Here is a 24,813-nt window from a genome sequence, read left to right on the forward strand (position 1 = left end):
GCTGTAAAAAAAAAAAGCTTCAGCCAAGTAGAAGGAAATGTTACAATGAGTCAGTCGAATTATATAGTCTTCAATATTTTAGGAAATAGTTCTCTTTGACATGCGCCTAATTCACATGATGTATGCATGAAATTAACCAAAGCTTAAGGAAAAGTACACCAGTTGTTGTAATGGTTCTATAAGAGGCTTTTGAAATGGAATGAATTAATAACTTATTAGAAAATCATTTTGTTTTTCTTTCAATTATTTTCATTCAATTCTATAGAAATGTTTTGAATAATTTAATAGGTGTCGGAAATAAAGTCTTAAATTGAAATATTCATCTGGATTGGAAAATAAAGCCCTCCGGCTACAAATACAAATAAAGAGAACTCGTTGCTATGATTGATGTAAAAACAATGGAAGGATATATTGCACACATTGTTTCTATAAAAGCAGAAGAATTGACATTATGTGACCATATTAACGACGTGTCTCAATTGAATAGAGAGTTTCCTTGATATGATGGAAATGTCAATAAAAACCAAAAGTGAAAGTACATCTATAATGTTAACAAGTTTATTGACGATTTAGCAAACAACGTTTAAGTCAGAATGACTGTAAGAACCTTTGTATTTTGTTGGACAGCACAGCTGACATAGCAGACACTGATCAGATTCTGAAATTATACGATTTTAAGGGAGAAAAAAAAAAGCTTAGGAGATGAACTTAATATCTTAAAATGTTTAGAAACAGGTGAGCTTCAATTTCTCATCTGTGGAGCTCAGGGATATGAAAATGCAGCTCCAATGTCTGGAGCCATGGAGGAGTACAGGAAATTTTAAGAACCATCAGAAAAGCTATTTAATTGAAGTGTATAACATTCACTCAATCTATGGGGTCAACATTCTTTTTCAGAAAATGCTTCTTGCCTAAATTTTTGTTTTACTATTGAAAGAATATTTTTGTTCTGAAATTACAGCCACTATAAGTCTATAACCATCTTTTTTTTTTTAAAGAAGATGTACTAGAAGGCCAAAGTATCTTTAAACTTTTGACAAAGTGGTGACCAATTAAACCTTTTCTTTACCACAAGCACAACACATTAGGTCAAAGTGTTATTGAATACTCTTTAAAAAAAACAACAACTTATGATTCAATGGGGACAATTTAAAACAATTTAAAACAATAAGAAAATATCAGGTGAGGAATCATTGTTTAGTAGCAAGTTCCGGAGCAGTTAATGTAATGGTCATCTGTTTCTGTGACCCACGGTTAACGAGGTTATCATGTGGCCAGCACAACGACCAACCGCCTTTACTTTTCCCCAACTAATGTAAGGAACACATTAGAGCTGAGGGGAACTCAGGCGCCTAGATCCCGAAATAAAAAATCCCAGATTTCACCGGGATCCCCAGTTCGGAAGCCAAGCGCTTTACCACTCAGACTCGAGGCATCTCTATGCATTTTTAATGTTTTTTAATGTTGAGCTTCTACTCCTACAAGAAGCAATCATTGATGCTGCTGATAAAACAAAAAGTCTTAAGTTCAATAACTGACGAAGTATTGTAGATTTTAGTCTCAAAATTATTAGCGTATTTGATGATTCTCCAAAAGACGACATTTAAACAGATAGACCATGATTGAGAAGAGATCTAAAGGCAGCAAAATTTTTATTGAAGAAAATAAAAATTGACAGTGCACGATTCATATATCACTAAGACCTTAAAGAATATCTCTGAAACATTAACAAAGTCTTCAACTATTTCTTACTATCTTCATAGGCCTATATATGGACTCATGCTAAATATATTTTTTTAAAAAATAAACTAAAGTTAAGAAATATTTGAGATCGACATTAACTTGTGTTAATCAGTTTTCAAGTTTGAAATCTAGAAAGTCTACTTAAGGCCGCATTGTTGCAAAATTGAACTATAGATAGATTACGTTGTAATAGAAGAAATCCTAAACTAGAATCGACACTCATTCTAAAGTTATTTAAAAATTAACTAATGTTGTTAATTATAAAGTATATCTATAGGTAAAGGGTAATCTATTATGCCTTAACGAAAAAAAAAATTGAAATTTTGGAGGGGGGTGACACCCTAAACTGAACGCACCGGGTGAAACCCACTCTAGTGACGCCACTGGTCACTGCTCAATACATTTTCAGCAGAAAATTGGTTGCTAATGCTTGATTTCCTGCAACATACCAGATATCCGAAAAATAAGATTAACCAGAATGTTTTCAAGCATTTTTGTGAGTGAATTTTTTTTTTTTTGGGGGGGGGGGAAGGGCATAACTGATTAAAACTTGTGCTCTGACTATGTGAAGCATTTGTGAAACTCGTCAGACGTCTTTGTGCTCTGACTTGGTGATGTATTTGTGAAACTCGTCAGACGTCTTTGTGCTCTCACTTGGTGATGTATTTGTGAAACTCGTCAGACGTCTTTGTGCTCTGACTTGGTGAAGTATTTGTGAAACTCGTCAGACGTCTTTGTGCTCTGACTTGGTGAAGTATTTGTGAAACTCGTCAGACGTCTTTGTGCTCTGACTTGATGATGTATTTGTGAAACTCGTCAGACGTCTTTGTGCTCTGACTTGGTGAAGTATTTGTGAAACTCGTCAGACGTCTTTGTGTTCTGACTTGGTGATGTATTTGTTGAACTCGTCAGACGTCTTTGTGCTCTGACTTGATGATGTATTTGTGATACTCGTCAGATGTCTTTGTGCTCTGACTTGGTGAAGTATTTGTTGAACTCGTCAGACGTCTTTGTGCTCTGACTTGATGATGTATTTGTGATACTCGTCAGACGTCTTTGTGCTCTGACTTGATGGTGTATTTGTTGAACTCGTCAGACGTCTTTGTGCTCTGACTTGATGATGTATTTGTGAAACTCGTCAGACGTCTTTGTGCTCTGACTTGATGGTGTAATTGTGAAACTCGTCAGACGTCTTTGTGCTCTGACTTGGTGAAGTATTTGTGAAACTCGTCAGACTTCTTTGTGCTCTGACTTGATGATGTATTTGTTGAACTCGTCAGACGTCTTTGTGCTCTGACTTGATGATGTATTTGTTGAACTCGTCAGACGTCTTTGTGCTCTGACTTGATGATGTATTTGTGAAACTCGTCAGACGTCTTTGTGCTCTGACTTGGTGAAGTATTTGTGAAACTCGTCAGACTTCTTTGTGCTCTGACTTGATGATGTATTTGTTGAACTCGTCAGACGTCTTTGTGCTCTGACTTGATGATGTATTTGTTGAACTCGTCAGACGTCTTTGTGCTCTGACTTGATGATGTATTTGTGAAACTCGTCAGACGTCTTTGTGCTCTGACTTGATGATGTATTTGTGATACTCGTCAGACGTCTTTGTGCTCTGACTATGTGAAGCATTTGTGAAACTCGTCAGACGTCTTTGTGCTCTGACTTGGTGATGTATTTGTGATACTCGTCAGACGTCTTTGTGCTCTGACTTGGTGATGTATTTTTGAAACTCGTCAGACGTCTTTGTGCTCTGACTTGGTGATGTATTTGTTGAACTCGTCAGACGTCTTTGTGCTCTGACTTGGTGATGTATTTGTTGAACTCGTCAGACGTCTTTGTGCTCTGACTTGATGATGTATTTGTGAAACTCGTCAGACGTCTTTGTGCTCTGACTTGGTGAAGTATTTGTGAAACTCGTCAGACGTCTTTGTGCTCTGACTTGATGATGTATTTGAGAAACTCGTCAGACGTCTTTGTGCTCTGACTTGGTGAAGTATTTGTGAAACTCGTCAGACGTCTTTGTGCTCTGACTTGATGATGTATTTGAGAAACTCGTCAGACGTCTTTGTGCTCTGACTTGATGATGTATTTGAGAAACTCGTCAGACGTCTTTGTGCTCTGACTTGATGATGTATTTGTTGAACTCGTCAGACGTCTTTGTGCTCTGACTTGATGATGTATTTGTGAAACTCGTCAGACGTCTTTGTGCTCTGACTTGGTGATGTATTTGCTGAGCTCGTCAGACGTCTTTGTGCTCTGACTTGATGATGTATTTGTGAAACTCGTCAGACGTCTTTGTGCTCTGACTTGGTGATGTATTTGTTGAACTCGTCAGACGTCTTTGTGCTCTGACTTGGTGAAGTATTTGTGAAACTCGTCAGACGTCTTTGTGCTCTGACCTGGTGATGAATTTGTGAAACTCGTCAGACGTCTTTGTGCTCTGATCTGGTGATGAATTTGTGAAACTCGTCAGACGTCTTTGTGCTCTGACCTGGTGATGAATTTGTGAAACTCGTCAGACGTCTTTGTGCTCTGACTTGGTGAAGTAATTGTGATGCACCTGGAATTGGAAATTGAGGGAAAACAACTTCAAACATCCAAGTAGTTTCTATTGCAATATTGTTTGGAGTCTACGCGATTCTTATCCAAATTCTGTCTGTTCTATTTTATTTCTAATTGCTGAGAGATGTACCACGTGACTAGAGTGTGGGAAGTTCGTTTGGCCCGTGGGCTGAAGAAAGTTGGACAGACATAGATAATTCTTTTTTAAAAATGTGCATTTCAAATCAAGATGACATTGTGTGTGTGTGTTTCTAGAATGTCTGTTTTCGACTTGAAGAGAATGCACGATCAAGAAACAGTTACATTTGTTTTTATTACTTTACTTCTGAACATCTAAAGAAACAGTTGCATTAGTTTTTATTACTTTACGTTTGAACATCTAAAGAAACAGTTACATTTGTTTTATTACTTTACTTCTGAACATCTAAAGAAACAGTTGCATTAGTTTTTATTACTTTACTTTTGAACATCTAAAGAAACAGTTACATTTGTTTTTATTACTTTACTTCTGAACATCTAAAGAAACAGTTACATTAGCTTTTATTACTTTACTTTTGAACATCTAAAGAAACATTTACATTAGTTTTTATTACTTTACTTTTGAACATCTAAAGAAACATTTACATTCGTTTTTATTACTTTACTTTTGAACATCTAAAGAAACATTTACATTAGTTTTTATTACTTACTTTTGAACATCTAAAGAAACATTTACATTAGTTTTTATTACTTACTTCTGAACATCTAAAGAAACATTTACATTCGTTTTTATTACTTTACTTTTGAACATCTAAAGAAACATTTACATTAGTTTTTATTACTTACTTTTGAACATCTAAAGAAACATTTACATTAGTTTTTATTACTTACTTTTGAACATCTAAAGAAACATTTACATTAGTTTTTATTACTTACTTTTGAACATCTAAAGAAACATTTACATTAGTTTTTATTACTTACTTTTGAACATCTAAAGAAACATTTACATTAGTTTTTTATTACTTACTTTTGAACATCTAAAGATACAAAATGATAAAACATCAACCTGTATACAGTTACATACTATTTTAAACACTTATTCTCGTGAATACTGCACAATTCCTACATCAATAGGCTCTAAGACAGTGGCGTAGCTAGGGATTTGGGAGTCCGGGGGGATGGAGCCATTTTGACATCTGACATCTAAAAATGAGATAATAATAAATATATAAGTCAAAATTCCAAAGGGTACAGTATATAAGTAAAATTAACCAAAAATAATCATGCAGACTCCTTTAATGAATAATAACATTGTTTATAGGGGAGATAATGCACCAGTGACAAATTCATATCACCTCACATCGTGCTTCATAGGCGTAGCCAGGATTTTTTTCGGGGGGGGGGATTTTTCTCCCCCCCCCCGGCCAATATGTATATATATATATATATATATATATATAAATATTATATATATATAATGGGCTCCGTGTCATCGCAACTCTTATTATTCGTAATTCCTTTTGTCGGAGAACATGTCCCGCAAACCTGATGCAAACCCGGTACGTGACGTTTTGGCGCCGCCGTTTTGGCGACGGGAAGTTTTGGCGCGAGATATCATTTGACGATAATTTAATAATCACGTAGCTTTTATAACAATGTTTATTTCACTCTATCATAATATTGTATGTATAGTATGAATTCTAACACCGTTCAGTGAATTGTTGTTTTTTTTAATTATAAAGGTTTTGCTTATTTCATGAATAGAGCCCTATAATAAGTCAGATTCCTGAATGGTAATGACATGCTATATGTGAGTTCTGCTAATCGCACTGGATGACATTTTTTGGATCTCTTTCCAAAAGATTTTTTTTTTTTTTTGACATTAGTGTAATATACGAACTAACCAAGAGTCACACTTTAATATAACAAAAACCATGTTAACATCTAAAGCTCTATTACGCTGAATGACGACAATAACTCCACACATAGTAAAGATCAAGACACGGAATGTGGTCAGTACAAACTCTAACGTGAATAGATATATTTTGAAAAATTGGGTAGGGGTGATTTGGGGGACATCTAGCATTGACGCAGGTAGAGTTAAACAAATGAAGAGAAGACCAGCACCGAGCACTGGTCGTTGGCGTCATGCGTCTGGCGATCATCTCCTTGGGAATGGTCATTACATGTGACACCTATCCCGACCCCTCTCTTCTGCTCATATTTCACTCCTTGTATATACTCTTTCCTCCACCCTCCCCTCTCTCACGCGGTTTTTGTTTTTAATTTTAAAGTAATATCTTTAAAAACCTTTTTTGGTCACAGGATTTCCTTAATTGAGACCCGAAACTGTCTCCTAAAATCCATCTTAGCCATCTTTGTTGAGCCACATTTAGGCTTTTTCAGTTTCGGCAGATAACTATTCAACTCACTTTAGTAATTGAGCCCAGCCACTGGTAGGAATTTGTAACCTCTCTTGGCTACGCTCTTGGAATATATGTAAGTCTATGAAACAGACAGATAGAGTGGTCGACATAAGCTTTGTTAAAAAAAAAAGAAGTATCCTACTCATGGTCTTTAAAGGTCTTTAAAAAAAAAGCCGCGCGTTTATAAATCAAGACAATTTTGTAAAATTATAGCCAACTAAATTTTTCCGATGCTAGAGTAATTTTTGTTTTGTTTTCTGGTTTATTTTTGACTTCCTGAAGTAAACAGAAAGACGTCATTCCGCTTCCTTCAGTCTCAAAATGTAAACTTTAATGTAGTCCTGTTCAATTGAAAACAAGAAGGATTCATAGAGATGTAGATAGCCATAGTTCTCTGTGTGTTCATAGTCAACAAGAAATGGGTTAGTCTAAGCCTCACTGTTCAGAAATAGTCTAGATCTTCTAGTTTCTAGCTATAAATGAACAGACATTCTAACATAGACCTACAATAATGCTGAACCATGGAGTTCGTTGAAAGCCCAAGGTAATCCCACTACTATTTTGTCTAGATCTGTGCAGTCTCCAGGTAATGAATTAAGCAGAATGACTAGATCACCATGCCCAAACTTCTTCAGCCCTTAGGCCAATAAAATTTCAACAGACTCTTGTTGTTAGCCGTATCATCGCAAAATAGAAATGTAATAAAACAGACATCATTTAAATAAAATTCATTTGAATCCAACTTATTTCAATGATAAATAGTTTGACGTTTTGAGTTTTGACCAGAAACCAGGTTCTGAACCTCCTGCTGCATTGCCAATACCTTCTGGTCGTTTGGTTACTAAAGAGTTAATTAGCCCATAGAAGTACTAGTAAACATCGTGATCAACCTTAGAGCTTGTTTTCGGAGATTCGATACAACATAGACAGTAGTTTTAATCTCAATTAATTCAACATAGACAGTAGTTTTAATCTCAATTAATTCAACATAGACAGTAGTTTTAATCTCAATTAATTCAACATAGACAGTAGTTTTAATCTCAATTAATTCAACATAGACAGCTGTTTTAATCTCAATTAATTCAACATAGACAGTAGTTTTAATCTCAATTAATTCAACATAGACAGTAGTTTTAATCTCGATTAATTCAACACAGACATCTGTTTAATATAATATTGGGAAGAAGCAGCATTACTTGAATGCACAACATTTCTTTCAAAACATAGAGTTTTTAAGAGAGAAAGTAGTGAATTAAAATGCTATGAAAATAAGGGGATGCTCGAACCTGTGACTCTGGATTCGACACCACCGCCTAGCGATAACGCACTAATCTATCGAAGTTGTTAGTGAACGGATGCTGCGAAGGTGGGGGAGGGGCCGGCTGGGGCTTGTGACCTTTAACCACTGGGGTGGTAATTTGCATACGGGCGAACTGACTCTAGATCAGAAGAATGTTCACTGGACATTCCGATGGTCTAGAGCAGTGTTTCTCAAACTGTGTGCCGCGGCACACTAGTGTGCCGCCGAAGATTTGCAGGTGTGCCGCGGAAGTTTTCAGAACGCCACACGTGCAGCGTTACACAGGTTTGTCTACTATTAAATTTTCATTTTACGTTGCGATGACATCTCCACTTGCAACGACCAGTAATAGCAGTGAAGCGTTCCATTATGACGGAAAGGGCTGTTAGCTATTCAGGTTATGGAAGTTTACACCATACATATATTATTATAATGACTCAAATGTAGGCCGCCTGTGCTGATGCATAGCAGTTTTTGAATTGGTAATGATAATAAGCGATGTGTTTCATGTAAATTGTTTAGGTTTATGCTAATAATAACAAATTATTACTAAGCCTTATTCATTGTTATCCATGAAGAAATACGTTAGCAAGAAGGAAACTGCGAAAGTGCTCAATGAAAAGCAAGGAACCAAACGAAGGCACAAAGAACATTACATCGGATATAGTTTCATATCTTCGGGACCTGAAGATGCTCCATTGCCATTCTGTCTGATCTGAAATGCAACTCTGTTGAATGAGGCGCTTGTTCCAAGCAAATTGAAAAGACACTTAGAAACAAAACATCCAGCTGTAAAAGCGCAACCAAAGGAATACTTCGAAAACATCAGGACTCAACAAAATAAACAAGCTAAGAACCTTACGAACTACCTAAAGCTGCCAGAAAAGGGATCGATTGCAAGTCGTAAGGTTGCTCAATTATTAGCAAAACGCAAGAAAGCACACATGGAGGCTGAATCAGTCATTGCACCAGCTTTAGCAATAGTTGCTGAAACTATCCTTGGACCCGATGCCGCCGAAAAAGTTTAAAAAATTCCTTTGTCAAATGATACTATCTCGCGCAGAATTGAAGACTTATCGTCAGATTTACAAGATCAAATCTGCGAACACTTCGACGTGACTGACGATGAAGTGTCTCTGCTGTGGTCTCTTCAAGTTGATGAATCCACTGACGTTAGCGGCCAAGCCCAGCTGCTAGCTTTTATTCGGTTCATAAAGGATGACAAATGTGTCAACGAATTCTTATTTTGCAAAGACTCACCAACTACGACCAAAGGCGAAGATATTTTCAAAGTGGTGAACGAAAACATTTTGCTATTCAAACTACAGTGGAAAAACTGTGTCAACGTTTGCACCGATGGCTGTCCTTCCAAGCAGGGTAATAGAAAGGGATTCGTCACTCTTGTGCTTCAAGAAAATCCAAATGTGTAAGTTGTTCACTGCATGATCCACAGAGAAGCTCTTGCCTTCAAATCTTTGCCGAAAGATTTGATGTCTGTTCTGGATCAAGTGATTGAAGTTGTAAACTTCCTCAAATCTCGACCGCTTGCATCCCGACTTCTCTCTCAGCTCGTGAAGCAGTGAATTCAGACTACAAATGTATCCTGTATCACACCAACGTTCGTTGGCTCTACAGGGGAAAAGTGTTAAAGCGTGTCGTCCAACTCAAGGCTGAGCTGATTTCATTCTTGGAGGCTGAAAAAAAAAACTTTGGATTTTCTATTCATGGCGAGATCTGGTGGGTTACGGTGACATCTCTCTCTGATTCATTTGACAAATTAAATTCATTGAATTTAAGTCTTCAATGACCATCGGAAACCATCATCACTGCATCCTAAAAACTGAAGTCATTTGGTGAAAAATTGTCTTTGTGGCAAAGTAAGATCTCGAAAGGAGTCTTCGACTGCTTTCCTACTTACAATGAATGTGCTTCAAATAAAAAAAATCACCCCCGAAATTCTGGACACTTTGACACACCTGAAGTCAGCATTGCAGCATTATTTTCCAACAGTTGGAAGTAATGAATATGGATGGGTCAGCTATCCATTTGGAAACAATAAAGCTACAAATCTTACAACTGAAGAAGAGCAGCTCATTGATTTAACTCTTTCTCTCCTAACTGACGATACCATCGTTGATTCCATAAGAATGTGGTAAATAATTACGGAGAGAAAGAGTTAAAAAACGATGCAGTTCTCAAGTCAAGTTTTGCCGAGAAAAGCCTGGATGTGTTTTGGATTTCAATCAACAAGTTATATCCTGCAATCAGTTTAAAAGCAATGAAAATAATTCTTCCATTTGTATCTTCATGGTTTTGTGAGTTTGGATTTTCAGCACTGACTGAACTCAAGTCAAAGAAAGGAGAGAGACTTCTTACAATAGACGATGAAATGCCAGTTTGTTTGTCGACTCTGGAGCCTCGATTAGATCGCATTTGCTCTCAAAAACAGGCACACCCTTCACATTAAATGTAAATACTTAAAAACAGGTATAATATTTTTTTTTCTTTTTATTATAAAACAGCTGTTGCTCTTCGTGGTGTGCCGCGAAATTTTTGTAGTGTTTTTACTGTGCCGTCAGACAAAAAAGTTTGAGAAACACTGGTCTAGAGTCTAGAGTAGTGGTTCCCAAACTTTTTTGTCTCGTAGACCCCTTGCCATGTTTTCTGGTTTTCGGTAGACCCCCTGCTTAACTTATATTGCATTTTTGCCCATTCATAAACTAATTTTTTAAACTAAGTTCTAACTGCAGTGAGTTGAAGAGTGAAAAGGTAATTTAAGGCTACATCATAAGTTAGAGAGATCTATCTTTTTTTACAGATAAAATTCAAATTTAAACCTATTAAAATAACAATTACTATGTATTGCTGGAATCACCACATGCACATTGGAAATGTTGTTTGTTTTTTTTTGCATTTTCATCATCCGTTTCTACGGATATGGTTTCATATAGGAATTTGTTGTTCTATGAAGTATTCCTTCAAACATTAAATATTAATTAATTAATTTCTCTTAAGTATTATTATAACAGTTTTTGCAAAGAGTTTCTCGTGTATTTCTTGATCTTTCACGTCTGGCCCAAAACTAGGGCCCGCGGAACTGTTTTCACTAACATGAGATGGGTCAAAGGTGAGTTACTGGCGCCTAAACAAGTAAGCTTCGGGCAGGAGGGACTCATTAGCCTTGGCTGGCTACCCACCTAGCCGAAGGAAAACATAATTTAAACTACTGCTGCTTTGCTGCTATACCCAAACATGGGAAAGGTTTCATGGGTCAGCCCTGGGGAAAAATATGGAGCTGAAGACCATTAGGTAGTTTTCAGTTTTATGCTCATCCCACCGATACGCCCTTGAACTTTAGTGTTGCTTAAAGAAATTCGTTTATTAATATCAGATATAGGTTTGTATAAAATAGTTATTAAAACTAATTCAACGGCTGGTAAAATCAATGTTTTATCTATAGTGTTCTCCATATTTGGCTATAAGTAAATAGATGTTGTAAGACGCTCACAAATCACTATCTTCTCTATATGATGTTGAAGGGATATTTTGTGGATCTATTCTGAACTTAAATCTTTGAGTTTTCGAAATGTTTTCACACCTTTATATTTTTATCAGCTCGACATAGTTTCAAGTAATCCTCCACTGTAATTGGTTCCATATGGTCATAAAAAGGCAGTTAGACAACCGCTTATTTGACAAGAGAATAAATAATCAACGCTGTAAAGTCTAGATTTCTTTTTGTTAAACATAAGTTACATGTAAACAAAATTAACTATTTAAATTAGTATTAAAATTAAATACAACTGTTTTACTTCTGAATAGTAGGATAAATATTTATAACTGAGGTACAAATCATTTATAAGTGTATGAAATAGTTAAATAACGGGTGTGAAAATTAAAGTCATGACTTGCTTAAATGAAATCCACTTTCGTAGACCCCCACGGACATCTCATAGACCCCCAATTTACTTTTTCACTTTCGTAGACCCCTTGAAAGTCTTCGTAGACCTCTGGGGGTCTATATAGACCACTTTAGGAATCACTGGTCTAGAGGTTAGTTTCGCTTGGTGCGTTATCGTTAGGCGGTGGTGTCGAATCCTGAGTCACAGGTTCGAGCCTCGGTCGGCGCATGCCCTTATTTTCGTAGCATTTTAATTCACTACTTTCTCTCTTAAAAACTTGGTCCCTGGTGCTGTTATTCATTTATGTTTAACATTTCTTTCTGTTGCGTTTTCATTATTATTCTTCAACTGCTCATCATCCTGTTGGCTAATTAAGAAATAAGAAATACCGTTTTTTTTCTTCCTTGTAGTTTAGAGTATATGATCTCGTGTGTGTATAGACCTTATATAGAGGAACATGTGAATGTAGTGCAGCTAGCTGAGATGATGCCATGTATGGAGGACGCCTTAAGCTATTTGAAAAGTGTGCGCTCGCTTTCAGAATCTGTTGACATCTTTTTAAACCATCTACACACGTCGAGAAGCTCAGAAAAGTATAAGGTTAGAGAACTCTTTAGTTTTGAACACTAGTCTAATTATTAGACAGTTGAGTGTTCTTTTGAGAGACCACACTGGGGCCCAAGGACTGGGTTACCAGGCGTCCTAAAAAATGAGGACATGTCCTCCGCCTGGAGGCATTAGCCCAAAGTGTGAAAATGTCCGTCTTTCACTCTATTCTTTACTGCACTAAAATCTTTTTCGTCAGTCTAGATCAAACCTTCATATCTTAGAATGGCTTACATCCTCCCGCCCCTTTCGGTAATTTCTCTCCATAGAGATTGGTCGCAGGTGACTTTCTACGGATCGGGCTTAGGACTTTCTGTCGAATTGGGTTCAACCCCGCCCTCGTGATTGGCCGCCCTCGTTATTGGCCTCCCTCGCCGCCTGTTAGATTTGACAAGAGCTAGAAGGTGAATGCGTTGCAACACAAAACGGCCAACATCGAACATCATTTGATTGAAACAAACTCCCTGGTTGCAAATTGAAGCTTGACCGCACCCTTAGATAATATGAGGCCCTAGGCGAAGTGAATTTGGGGGCCCCAAAGAAAATAGAAAAACAAAAAAGGATACGTTTTGCTATATCTTTCCTCACCAAACGGAAACACTTTGCGGCTGAATAGTTTGCCTATGCCTAACGCCGGCCCTGACCGCACGACAATGTTCAACGTGGGGATAGGAGCACACCTTCTTCAGATAATGAGTTGTGAGATCTTTTGCCTTCTCAATATATGTGGCAAACTTGTTACCATTCACCATGACTAGTGTAACTGTGTCTACTATCAGAACTGAGTGGCTTACAAATGAGTCGGAGAGTGGGGAGAGAGTGAAAGAAAGGAAACAACTCTAACACAATTAGTTGGGAAGGAAAGAGTTAATCGACTGATATGATGTCTTCACTTAACTATTGCTTTTGTTTGCAAGAGGATTTGTTTGATGCCAGCCTTACGGCTCAGATTGGACCAATAAGCAAGAAAATATATAAATATTTTTTTATAAAGAAAATACATCATTTATACAACTTACATGGGCGCCCGCAGGGGGCTGCAATTGCAACCCCCCCCCCTTGCATTCTGGGCAGCCAAATTCTAGCCATTTTTTGCACCATCAGATCAATCAAAATCTAATTAACAACTGAACAAGTAGTGCTTCCACTGGTGACTGAAGTAAGTTATAGTAGACTAGCCTAGTCTTATCAGGAATTGATGGCTAACTATGTACCTGTACCCCTCTGAATTCCGAGTAACCAAATTTTAGCAATTTTTTTACACCATCAAATCAATTAACTTCTGCTAGGAAGCAACTTAACATGTAGTGCTTCTACTGAAATAAAGTTAATAAGGATAAGCTGTTAGTGTAAGAAACTAGAATAGGCTAATCTGTAGTTCATGTTCGACCATGTACGCTTTATTTTAGGCTTGCAATTCAATATTCTATAGCACGCGAAGCAGGACGTTTTGGCGCCGCCGTTTTGGCGCCGCCGTTTTGGCCCCGCCGTTTTGGCGCGAAGGTCGTTTTGGCGCGAGCCGTTTTGGCGACGGGACGTTTTGGCGCGAAATACATTGTGTACGTTTATTGTATTATTTCTTTTAAAAGAATTATTCGTATCTATGTTTTGCATTAGTGTTTGTGTTAACACATATTTTTCACGTACTAAATGTAAATGTGTGTTTGTTTTTCACATCATTTTGTTTAATAAACATTTTGGCTTGTGTACGTGTGTTTATTAAGAGGCACACTTTTATTTTCAAAAAAGTTTTTTAAGATATTACTTTAAAATTAAAAAACAAAAATCGCGTGAGAGAGGGGAGGGGTGGAGGAAAGAGTATATACAAGGAGTGAAATGTGAGCAAAAGAGAGGGGGCGGGATAGGTGTCATATGTAATGACCATTCCCAAGGAGATGATCGCCAGACGCATGACGCCAACGACCAGTGCTGGTGCTGGCCTTGTCTTCATTTGTTTAACTCAACCTGCGTCAATGCGAGATGTGTCACCCAAATCACCCCTACCCAATTTCTCAAAATATATATTTTCACGTTAGAATTTGTACTGACCACATTCCGTGTCTTGATCTTTACTATGTGTGGAGATATTGTCGTCATTCAGCGTAATAGAGCTTTAGATGTTAACATGTTTTTTGTTATATTAAAGTGTGACTCTTGGCTAGTTCGTATATTACACTAATGTCAAATAAAAAAAAATCTTTTGGAAAGAAATCCAAAAATGTCATCCAGTGCGATTAGCAGAACTCACATATAGCATGTCATTGCCATTCAGGAATCTGACTTATTATAGGCCTATATTCATGAAATAAGCAAAACCTTTAAAAAAAAATAATAATAATGAACGGTGTTAGAATTCATACTACAGATACAATATTATGGTAGAGTGAAATAAACATTGTTATAAAAGCTACGTGCTTATTAAATTATCGTCAAATGATATCTCGCGCCAAAACGTCCCGTCGCCAAAACGGCTCGCGCCAAAACGTCCCGTCGCCAAAACGGCGGAGCCAAAACGGCGGCGCCAAAACGTCACGTACCGATAGCACGTTAGTCGTGACGATTTGTTTTCATTTGCACACAATTATAGTTATCATTATATTTAATAAATGCCTAGAATATGATAAAAGTGCTTTTTTTTGTCTTGGGGGACAAAGCCTTGCCAGCTATCTTTCGATTTGATATATGGGAAAGTTTCTTTGAACAAGATTGAGGAATGCAGTTATCTTGGTAAATGTATTTACGACTTGCGGAGTTGCGGTCATTGTTAGCGTTTGATAAAATAGCAGGTTAAACACGTTCACCAGTTTACGATAGAAGAGATATAAGAAAGTTTTCCCATGCCATCTGAGTCAAACGTTGATTTGTATCGACGGAGCACTGGCAACAGCATGAATTAAATGCGTTTTCTTGGTATTTCGGTAATGAACATGCAGATATCTCTGGCACTAAATTGATGTGATAGTGCGTTGGATTTGTGGATGGCGATTGCACTCGAGAAGAATTTATAGGTTTTATCCCTGCCTGTGACTAACGTCATTGTCGGCGAATACATTATGTACAGTCTGGACATGTACAAACTACTCGGCCAATGCTACGATGGCTTCCCCCGTGATATGTAGCATTCAGAACTGTGTTCATGCTAGGATTCGTGAAAAATATCCAAAAGCAGACCATGTCCGTTGCGCGTCCGACAGACTTAAACTTGTTATCTTCTACCTGCTGAATGACGTTTAAGAAAAACGTAATGCTGTTGGTGTCATCAAGAAGATTATTTATCTCTTCCGTAACAGTCCCAAACGAGAGCGTTTGCTGTTAAATTTACCTCTTTTGTGTGAGACACGATGGACAGAGAAACAAGAATTAATTCGCACTTTAAGTCACAACTTTGAGAAGATCTTTGATTGTTTTAAAATAACGATTGTAAGTGAAACCAGACAATCTGCATATACGTGTAATCAGTGCCTGTTTCTCGGGTGTTTCTGATTTGTCTTTTAGTTGTCGTCAATTAGTTGTCAGTTCTTGAACCTGTTTCTGCGATGTAGCAGTCTGTCCATCTGAACACAAGCCGCCGCTCAACAGCACATCAACAGTCACATCAACAGTCACATCAGCAGTCACATTAATGACATTATCAAAAACTAACTTGACCATGCTGAGGAACACTTCAGTGATAGCATCCTGAGTAAGGTGACACTGCTGGCAAACAAACTTGGTAATGAGTTGGTGCTGGCGAGACCTTGCAGTCGACAGATACACCGAGCGAAAACCCCATGTTTGCATTTTGGGATTGTTACAGAACTCGACTTTACATTCTGTATCTTGATTCACTAGTTTCTTCATTAACGTCTCGCTTTTCAAGCAATACTAATGTTCAGTTCAACCTGTTTTATCTTCTTCCTACAACGATTCAAGAATTGCAACAGAACAATATCAGAACTGCCAGATACGCGTTCATCGCCGGCTTGTCCATCGCTAAGAGAAACAATTCAGTAGTAAATTAATTGAGTTTTAACAGCGTTTGCATTTTTTGTTTGATTGACAGTTGGTATGCACGGGCCGCATGGATAAACATAGTATTTTCACGTTAGTTTTCTATTTATTTTTTTTTATTTCATGAAACAAGTATTTACAGTGAAATTAATATCACATGGGGGGGGGGGGCAGAAATTCTTTTCTTTAATATTTTCTGTAATAAAAAAGTTGAAGCTACGACTTTGAGCCATAGGTGGCAACTTACACCCCCCTCCCCTTTTGCAAAAAATCCTGCGGACGCCCATGAGACAACTTAGGCCTATTATTTAGCTTTTTAATAACTAACGAATGTTAGATAAAAAAAAAAGTAACATTTGTCAACCCCCCCCCCCCCCCCCCGCCCACGAGAAAAAAAAACTGGTTAAGCGAATATATAAGTCTGATAGGTTTTATAATAATCTAATGATAGAACATAAGATCTAGATTTAGAAGACTTTGCGCACAATATTCCTGAATATGAATTTTGAGAAAATACCCGAAGACGATCAAGATATAAATGTTTTAGTTCTCTAGCCAAATCTAAATTTATTTATTTCAACACCGGTGTTTTGAAAAATTATAACGATCAAACTAAGTGTGTCCAACGAGCTAGATCTAGGATATAGCAATTCTTTTCCCAGCGATATATACCAACTGTCGAATTTCTTGGAAAATCATTAGATCCGTTTTCGAGATCCATGCCCACAAACTCACTCTGTCTGTCTGTCTGTCTGGTAAAAAGTTTGAACATGTTTTAATTCTCCCATTTCCTATTCTCGGATCAAGTTAAAACTTTGCACAATTATTAATTAAACCTGACAAGACACGAATCTATAACAAAAAATACCAATTAGTTAGTTAATTGTTGGTGATTAATTATTTTGTTTGATACGGTTCGATACGGAAATAAGGGACATAAAGGCTACTTAATGAATGATGTGGATGTATGCATGGATTTAATCCCTTTATTACGTTTTGACATTTTTTTTCTCCCACTTCCCATTCTCTGATCAAGTTAAATTTCGCTAAATTATTCATACAAGAAACAATCCAAAATATAACCAATTAGTTGATCATTTAATAGTAATTATTTAATTTTATTTTATAGAACAGAAAGATATCTAAACCCTGTAATTTCCAGATAAGTCACAGTAATTATATAGCCGTTCGTCCCCTTAATTAATTAATTAATTTTTCTTTTCTTTTATTGTTAGGAATTTGCGAAGGCTCTAATGAATGCAGAATACACTGTTCTGTTTTGTGCTCTTTGTTGCGGTCCAGTTTATTTTGATAATGAGCATCATAAAAAGGTTCGTTTCAGATATTTCATGTCATAGAATGTTACATTAATATGAAATATATTCTACCATAGAAATATGTATAAACTATAGAACAGTAAGTTGAAATGAGATATTTCATATTACAACAACAACAACAACAACAAAGACAATACCACCATCATAGAACTTATAGAATTATTCATTTGCTTTTAATTAATTTTAGAATATATAAAAGGAAAATTTTTTTCTCATTCCATTCTCCCCTTCCCTTTTTTCCGAGAAAAAAATCCTGATTTATCGAATGTATAAATCTACTACAGTGTCACTACACTTTAATCGAATGTATAAATCTACTACAGTGTCACTGCACTTTAAGCGAATGTATAAATCTACTACAGTATCACTACTCCTTAAGCGAATGTATAAATCTACCGCAGTGTCACTACACTTTAATCGAATGTATAAATCTACCGCAGTGTTACTGCACTTTAATCGAATGTATAATTCTACTACAGTGTCACTACACTTAAGCGAATGTATAAATCTACTACAGTATCACTACACTTAAGCGAATGTATAAATCTACCGCAGTGTCACTGCACTTTAATCGAATGTATAAATCTACCGCAGTGTTACTGCACTTTAATCGAATGTATAAATCTACTACAGTATCACTACTCTTTAAGCGAATGTATAAATCTACCGCAGTGTCACTGCACTTTAATCGAATGTATAAATCTACCGCAGTGTTACTGCACTTTAATCGAATGTATAATTCTACTACAGTGTCACTACACTTAAGCGAATGTATAAATCTACTACAGTATCACTACACTTAAGCGAATGTATAAATCTACTACAGTGTTACTGCACTTTAATCGAATGTATAAATCTACTACAGTGTTACTGCACTTTAAACGAATGTATAAATCCACTACAGTATCACTACACTTTAATCGAATGTATAAATCTACTACAGTATCACTACACTTTAAGCGAATGTATAAATCCACTACAGTGTTACTGCACTTTTAGCGAATGTATAAATCTACTACAGCGTTACCTCACTTTATAGAAAAATATTTTGTAGTTCTATAGTGTAATGGTCAAATGTAAATGTGGTGGGTTTGGCACAGAATTGAATAAATGTTAAGGCAAGGTGTGGGCCGATTTCAAGCTTTTATTACAGATAAAAAAACCTGCTAAAGGTAAACATAAAACATAGTTAAATACAAGCAAAACATTTAAAAAAATAAAGACTTCTAAGAAGATAAGCTTGGCTCAACAAAAAAACAAAATAGGAACTGAAATTCCAAACATAGGACATAATAAATTACAATAGAAACCAAACCCTGAGCGAGCTTTCCTTCTAAAACACATACTGAAAATACTAGCTCAAGCAATTATGAATATACAGTCAATAGAAAAATTAAAAAGGTTTCCGTATATATGTACACAATGCGATATCAAGGGGTTGAACCAAGCTTCAGCGAAAGATGCCAGCAGAAAGGGACAGTGACCACATTGATTCTTTATTTTAAATCCATGATTTGGCGGCTTTTCAGGGCAGAGGTCAATTCATTCTTTGCCCACCGGTGTTTGGTCAAGTTTGGCCTGCCAGTAGATTTCATCCTCCCCACTTCATAGATTTATTTCTTTTTATACTTTGAACAATTATAAACTAGAGTTTTCCCAGTGTGGCCTACGAGCTAGTAATTAATTTCCAATCAATAGAAAATCGTTAGAGTCGTTTTCGAGAACCGTGTCCAGGTTTCATTCAGAGAGTTTTTCCACGAAGGCACTAGGTGAACAGAGGAATTGTAAAAACATGTACAGGATATGTATAATATATTTCCTATAATAAAAAGCCTTGTTCGGTATGGTCGTTAATGCGGAAGTGGAAACGGATATAAGCACTCCACTACCTACAGAATGCTCCCAACGGGTTGCGTCTTGAAGAGACCCTGACAACCAGTCAAACCCTTACCCTTCAAGTGTGGCTCCGATATTCGGTCCGGCGGAATCGACAGAAATGCAAAGGCGAGTAACTGGCGCCTAAACCAGTAAGCTTGTTGACGGAAAAGCTCGTTAGCCTTGGCTGGCTACCTACTTAGGAGGTGGAAAACGCTGAATTCAAATCTCATCATGGCTTGCAGCTAGACTGAAACTTGGAAAAAGCTTCGTGATTCAACCCTGAAAAAAAAGTCAGAAGCATGCCCGTAGCACACATTAGTAGACACTGCTTGCGACGTCACTGATGCCAAACTGGAACATCCCTTGCGGTTCATTGGAAGTGGAGCTGTGTGGTCGACAGCGTTCCGACCAAAGCTAACGTCCAGCATTCAGCTCATTTCTGTGAGACGTTACCATAGCCGCTTTGCGACTGAAGGAACCTATAGCATTGAAGGTTTGTTTGAATGACAATTTCACATAATAGAAACATACTTATAAAGGATATTTCTTATAACAGAAAGGTATGTTTAAATGTGGTATTTTATATTATACATAATTATATGGGATATTTCATATTATATTTTATATTATTTTATATGTTTATTTTGGGATACATTTATTTCACGACTTCCAAAGGTAGGTCTCTGTGATATTTTACGACATCGGCAAGTGTTTATAATTTTCTAAATCTAGCATGGCATTTGAAACATAGTTTCACCTAATAATCCTTTTTATCTCTCTCACTGTTTTTTTTTATTCTGTAGATGATGTCTTTATTTGTCAAGGGTGTTAGTCAATCCTTTAGCCCAACTGAAGTTGCCCATCTACTTTCTAATCATGGAATTCTGTCAGCCACACACGCTATGGGCGTGAACATTCTGGAAACTGAAGGCAATCACGCAGATGCTGTTTTTCTGCTTTTCGACTCTTTGGCCCGACAAAATGAGAATTGGTATCAGCATCTCTTGGATGCACTCGCCTCCTTGAATTACTCCAAACTTGTTTTAGAGCTGGAATCAAAGTACTACGAGCAGAGTGGCCATGTTTCAAATGCTCCTATCAATTATCTAAGCCGAAGAACCCACAGCGTAAACCAAAATGAATTTGCTGTAGACCACTCTTTGTATTTACCAGACTCGTTAGACAATGCGTTGACTCCTTTTGGTGCAACAATTGATGTAAACAAAAGAGTTCAGTCTGAAGAAACAATACTTATGAATGAGTTTGTACCGACAACACAGACAGAACTCAATAGCTCTATGAAGCTAGCTTCTAAGCAAGTTACTTGGTCGAATGCATATCCTCAACACCTCTCAGGTATTGGATCTCAAGAATATGAACAAAGGAAAACGTCTATTAAAAATCGAAAGCCATCAACATACTACATTGACAATATATTGGTCTCTTCAAGTCGTATTATGAATCCAGAAGATCTAAATGGTGCAACAATTGATGTAAACACAAGTGTTAAATCTGAAGAAACAACACTTATGAATGAGCTTTTAGAAGCAAGAAAGACAAAACTGACTAGCCCTACGCAAGCTACCTCTTTAAATTGCTTCGCTGATACATACCAATACCTCTCAGAGGTTGAAGCCCAACAAGCTGAACTCAATAGCTCTATAAGACTAGCACCTAAGCAAGTTATTTGGTCGAATTTCTTAGCCGATAAACCACAAGACCTCACAGTTATTGGATCTCAGGAACATGAAGAAAGAAAATCGTCTATTAAAACTCGAAAGCCATCAACATACTACGTTGGTAATACATTAAAACAAGACGGTTCCCTGGTCTCTTTATCAAATCAGATTGTCAAACCAGAAGATCTAAAGGATTCTATTTTAACGGATCAAAATGCGATTATTCAGCATAGTTATTCTATGCCAGAAGAAATGTCATTTAGTCAAAAAGATTCTATTTCTCCTGAAGAATTGGTGAGTAGAAAAAAGGTTCTTTAGAATTCTATGAGACTTAATATTGAAACATGATTATACATCATACCTTTATACTACAGAACAATCTGTTGACATTGTTATTTCTTTCCTAGAAACACATTGTTTACGGACTATTATATTTATTGTATGTTTCTATGGGATATATCAACTTCATGTCCTAGAAAGGTGGGTCTGTTATAGTTTACGAGATCGGCAAGTGTTAACAAATTCATTCATGCAAAAAGGCATTTAAAAATCATACCACTTTTCGAGTAAATTTTCCTTTTTTTTTATTCTGTAGATGAAGTTCTTGTTTGTCAAGGGTGTTAGTCAATCCTTTAGCCCAAGTGAAGTGGCCGATCTACTTTCTAATCATGGAATTCTGTCAGCTACTTACGTCAGTGGTGTGAAACTTCTGGAAACTGAAGGCAATCATGAAGATGCTGTTTTACTGCTTTTCAACTCTTTGGCCCAGCAAAATGAGAATTGGTATCAGCATCTCTTGGATGCACTCGCCTCCTTGAATTATTCCAAACTTGTCTCAGAGCTGGATCCAGAGTACTACGAGCGGAGTGGCCATGTTTCAGATGCTCCTATCAGATTTCCAAGTCAAGAAAGGCACAGCTTAGACCAAAATGAATTTGTTGTAGACCAAAATTTGTTTCCACCAGACTCGTACTTAACAGAAGAGGCAGGTTCAAATCTTGGTACGGATACAATCGAAGTCATTTCTTATGAGACGCAAGATGTAAACACAAGAGTTAGTTCTGAGGAAACAACACTTATGAATGAGTTTTTGAGTAGGCGACATGATTCTGTAGTCTCAGAACAAGGGAGCGTTACTCAAACTGCAAAGGACGATGCTCAACCTGGTGTTGTATACCCAGAACAGAAAGAGGGTAGCTCTGAGGGCTTAGAAGAAACAGAAGATATTAATGAACCTGAACCTTCTAGGACTCAAGGAAAAAAATCAGTGTTCTCAGATAGTAATCGAAAAAGTTCATTCCCAACTGCAAAAGATGAAGAGCCCCATGGTGTTCTATACCCAGAACAAAGTGCGGCCCTCTTTGAGGGCTCAGAAATAAAAGACAAAAGTCATGAGCAAGCATTAGAGCATTCTGGGACAGAACGACGAAGTACAGCTAGACCAGATAGTGCCTTGGGAACATTTTCATTACCATCTACCTCTAATCGAAACAGTTTAACACTCCGAAAGGAATCTTCTAGTTTTGTCAAGGCCGCCAAGATTCACGTGACAACTGACGAAGCCCCGTTGATAACAATATTTGGACAAAGTATAGTGGTACCCGAGTTGACGATTTCTACTAAGACTTTTCAATTCGACTCTGAGCATTCGGTAAAAAGCCGGAAAGGTTCTGAGGTAACGTCCAAAAGAAACTCTGTGCGTTCAGAGTCAGGCTCAATCAGCATGAAAAAATCTAGTCTCCAATTTTCTGAGCATCCACAACCTTCTCGTGACAACTCTTCACCTACTGAGGAAAAAATGTATAAACATGTCGAGCGCAATGATGCCGAGTACGAAGAAGACGATCCCCAACCTTAATCATGAAATTTCTACAAATTGACATGAAAATCTCATTAGCCTTGTTGGAAGAAACTCCTGACAGCGTAGAAGGGCTCAATATTATTGGATCTCTTTATATAAAACAAGAATGTTATTTCGATCATTGATTCAGACTCGTGCGGGAAGAAAAAAAAACGTGAATAATGAAATGATATTTTTGCAACATTCTGTTATTCTTTGTATTTTTGTGTTAATTACCTTTGTTGTAATCATAAATCATAAAATAGAATTTACCAACAGGTTGAAAAGAATACATGGCAGTGGCGTAGCTAGGTCTTTAGCGGCCCCCGAAAGGGAAAAAGACGCTATTAGTTTTGTGTGGCCTGTCCGTCCGCCCTGTTTAGATCTCAGAAACTAGAAGAGAAAATGAAAGTCGGACATCATGATATTTTAGAGCATTCAAAGTTCTGATGCAACGGCTACTTTTTTCTTTCCCTAAAGTGAACCATCTAATTTTTAAAATTATATGCAAGCATTTTTTTCAATGAAAAACTTCAGGGGAGGTAACTTAGACTGTCACGTGTCGGCCCCTAAAATGCGGATATATCATATAAAATTAGTTCGTTTTTTTTTAAACTTATAACTAAAACGAAGTTCGTATCAAAATTCTTTTTTAAAACAACATTTGAATAAGTATTCTATTATATGAGTTAGTTAATAAATGGAAAATATATTTTATAATGATTCGAACTATTGACACTTTTACCATTGTGACATTAGATGCAAATTTTTTGTACCAATGCGCGAAACTATAAATGAAGCTTGAGTTATTAATGAAGAAGTCCATGACCTTTTTTAAAAAAAACAGTTACCTACCCTGAAGTTTTTCATTTGAAAAGTGGTGTAATTTTTTGAAAAATCTGCTTCTTGCATATATAATTTTAAAACTTAGATGCTTCACTTTCGGAAAAGAAAAAAGTAGCTGTTGCATCAGAACTTTGAATGATCTAAAATATCATGATGTCCGATTTTCCTTTTCTCTTTTAGTTTCTGAGAAAAAAAAAGGGACGGACAGACGGACACAAAACTAATAGCGTCTTTTTCCGTTTCGGGGGCCGCTAAAAAACAAAACAAAACAAGATTACAAAGAGAGAGGCGGCCCCCATCAAATTCACCAATGTTTTGATCGTTTAAAGAAATTTGGCGTTATTTTTCACATAAAAGAAAAAAGTCGTCGTCTTTGATAAGACTCTTCTAACACTTCTGGAATAAGCAGAGTAGCGTTAAGTGACCAAATAAGATCAGCATGCAAACCTCCCGATACAGCGTGAGCTGATTACCTAATTTTATTGATTTTTACTCAAATGTAAAATCCCAATGTTAATTACATTTATTCAATTATTGCACATTTTACAATAATACTTAATTAAAATTATAAACACACTTAACATCATATGAACAGGTTTCTTTTGTTATACTTTAAATGGTATAACGTTGTGCTGTGTCATTTACACTTATACTACCATCTAGATGTGTCTAGGCATATTTGGACATATATCTAGAGATTTTATTATTATATTTTTCCATGT

The 24,813-nt window shown here is 36.7% G+C and overlaps 1 protein-coding gene across 1 annotated transcript; it reads left to right on the top strand.

Moving 5' to 3' along the window:
* Positions 1-7,001: 7,001 nt before the first annotated feature.
* LOC106051592 (uncharacterized) lies at positions 7,002-23,451 on the top strand. The gene is made up of 5 exons (XM_056036608.1): positions 7,002-7,257; positions 12,326-12,515; positions 17,747-17,842; positions 20,530-21,699; positions 22,001-23,451. Exons 1-5 carry the CDS (start codon positions 7,235-7,237, stop codon positions 23,261-23,263), a joined length of 2,742 nt encoding a protein of 913 aa, XP_055892583.1. The 5' UTR covers positions 7,002-7,234; the 3' UTR covers positions 23,264-23,451.
* The last annotated feature ends 1,362 nt before the right edge of the window (positions 23,452-24,813 follow it).

The sequence above is a fragment of the Biomphalaria glabrata genome, chromosome 7, assembly GCF_947242115.1.
Source record: "Biomphalaria glabrata chromosome 7, xgBioGlab47.1, whole genome shotgun sequence".
Lineage (NCBI taxonomy): Eukaryota > Metazoa > Mollusca > Gastropoda > Planorbidae > Biomphalaria > Biomphalaria glabrata.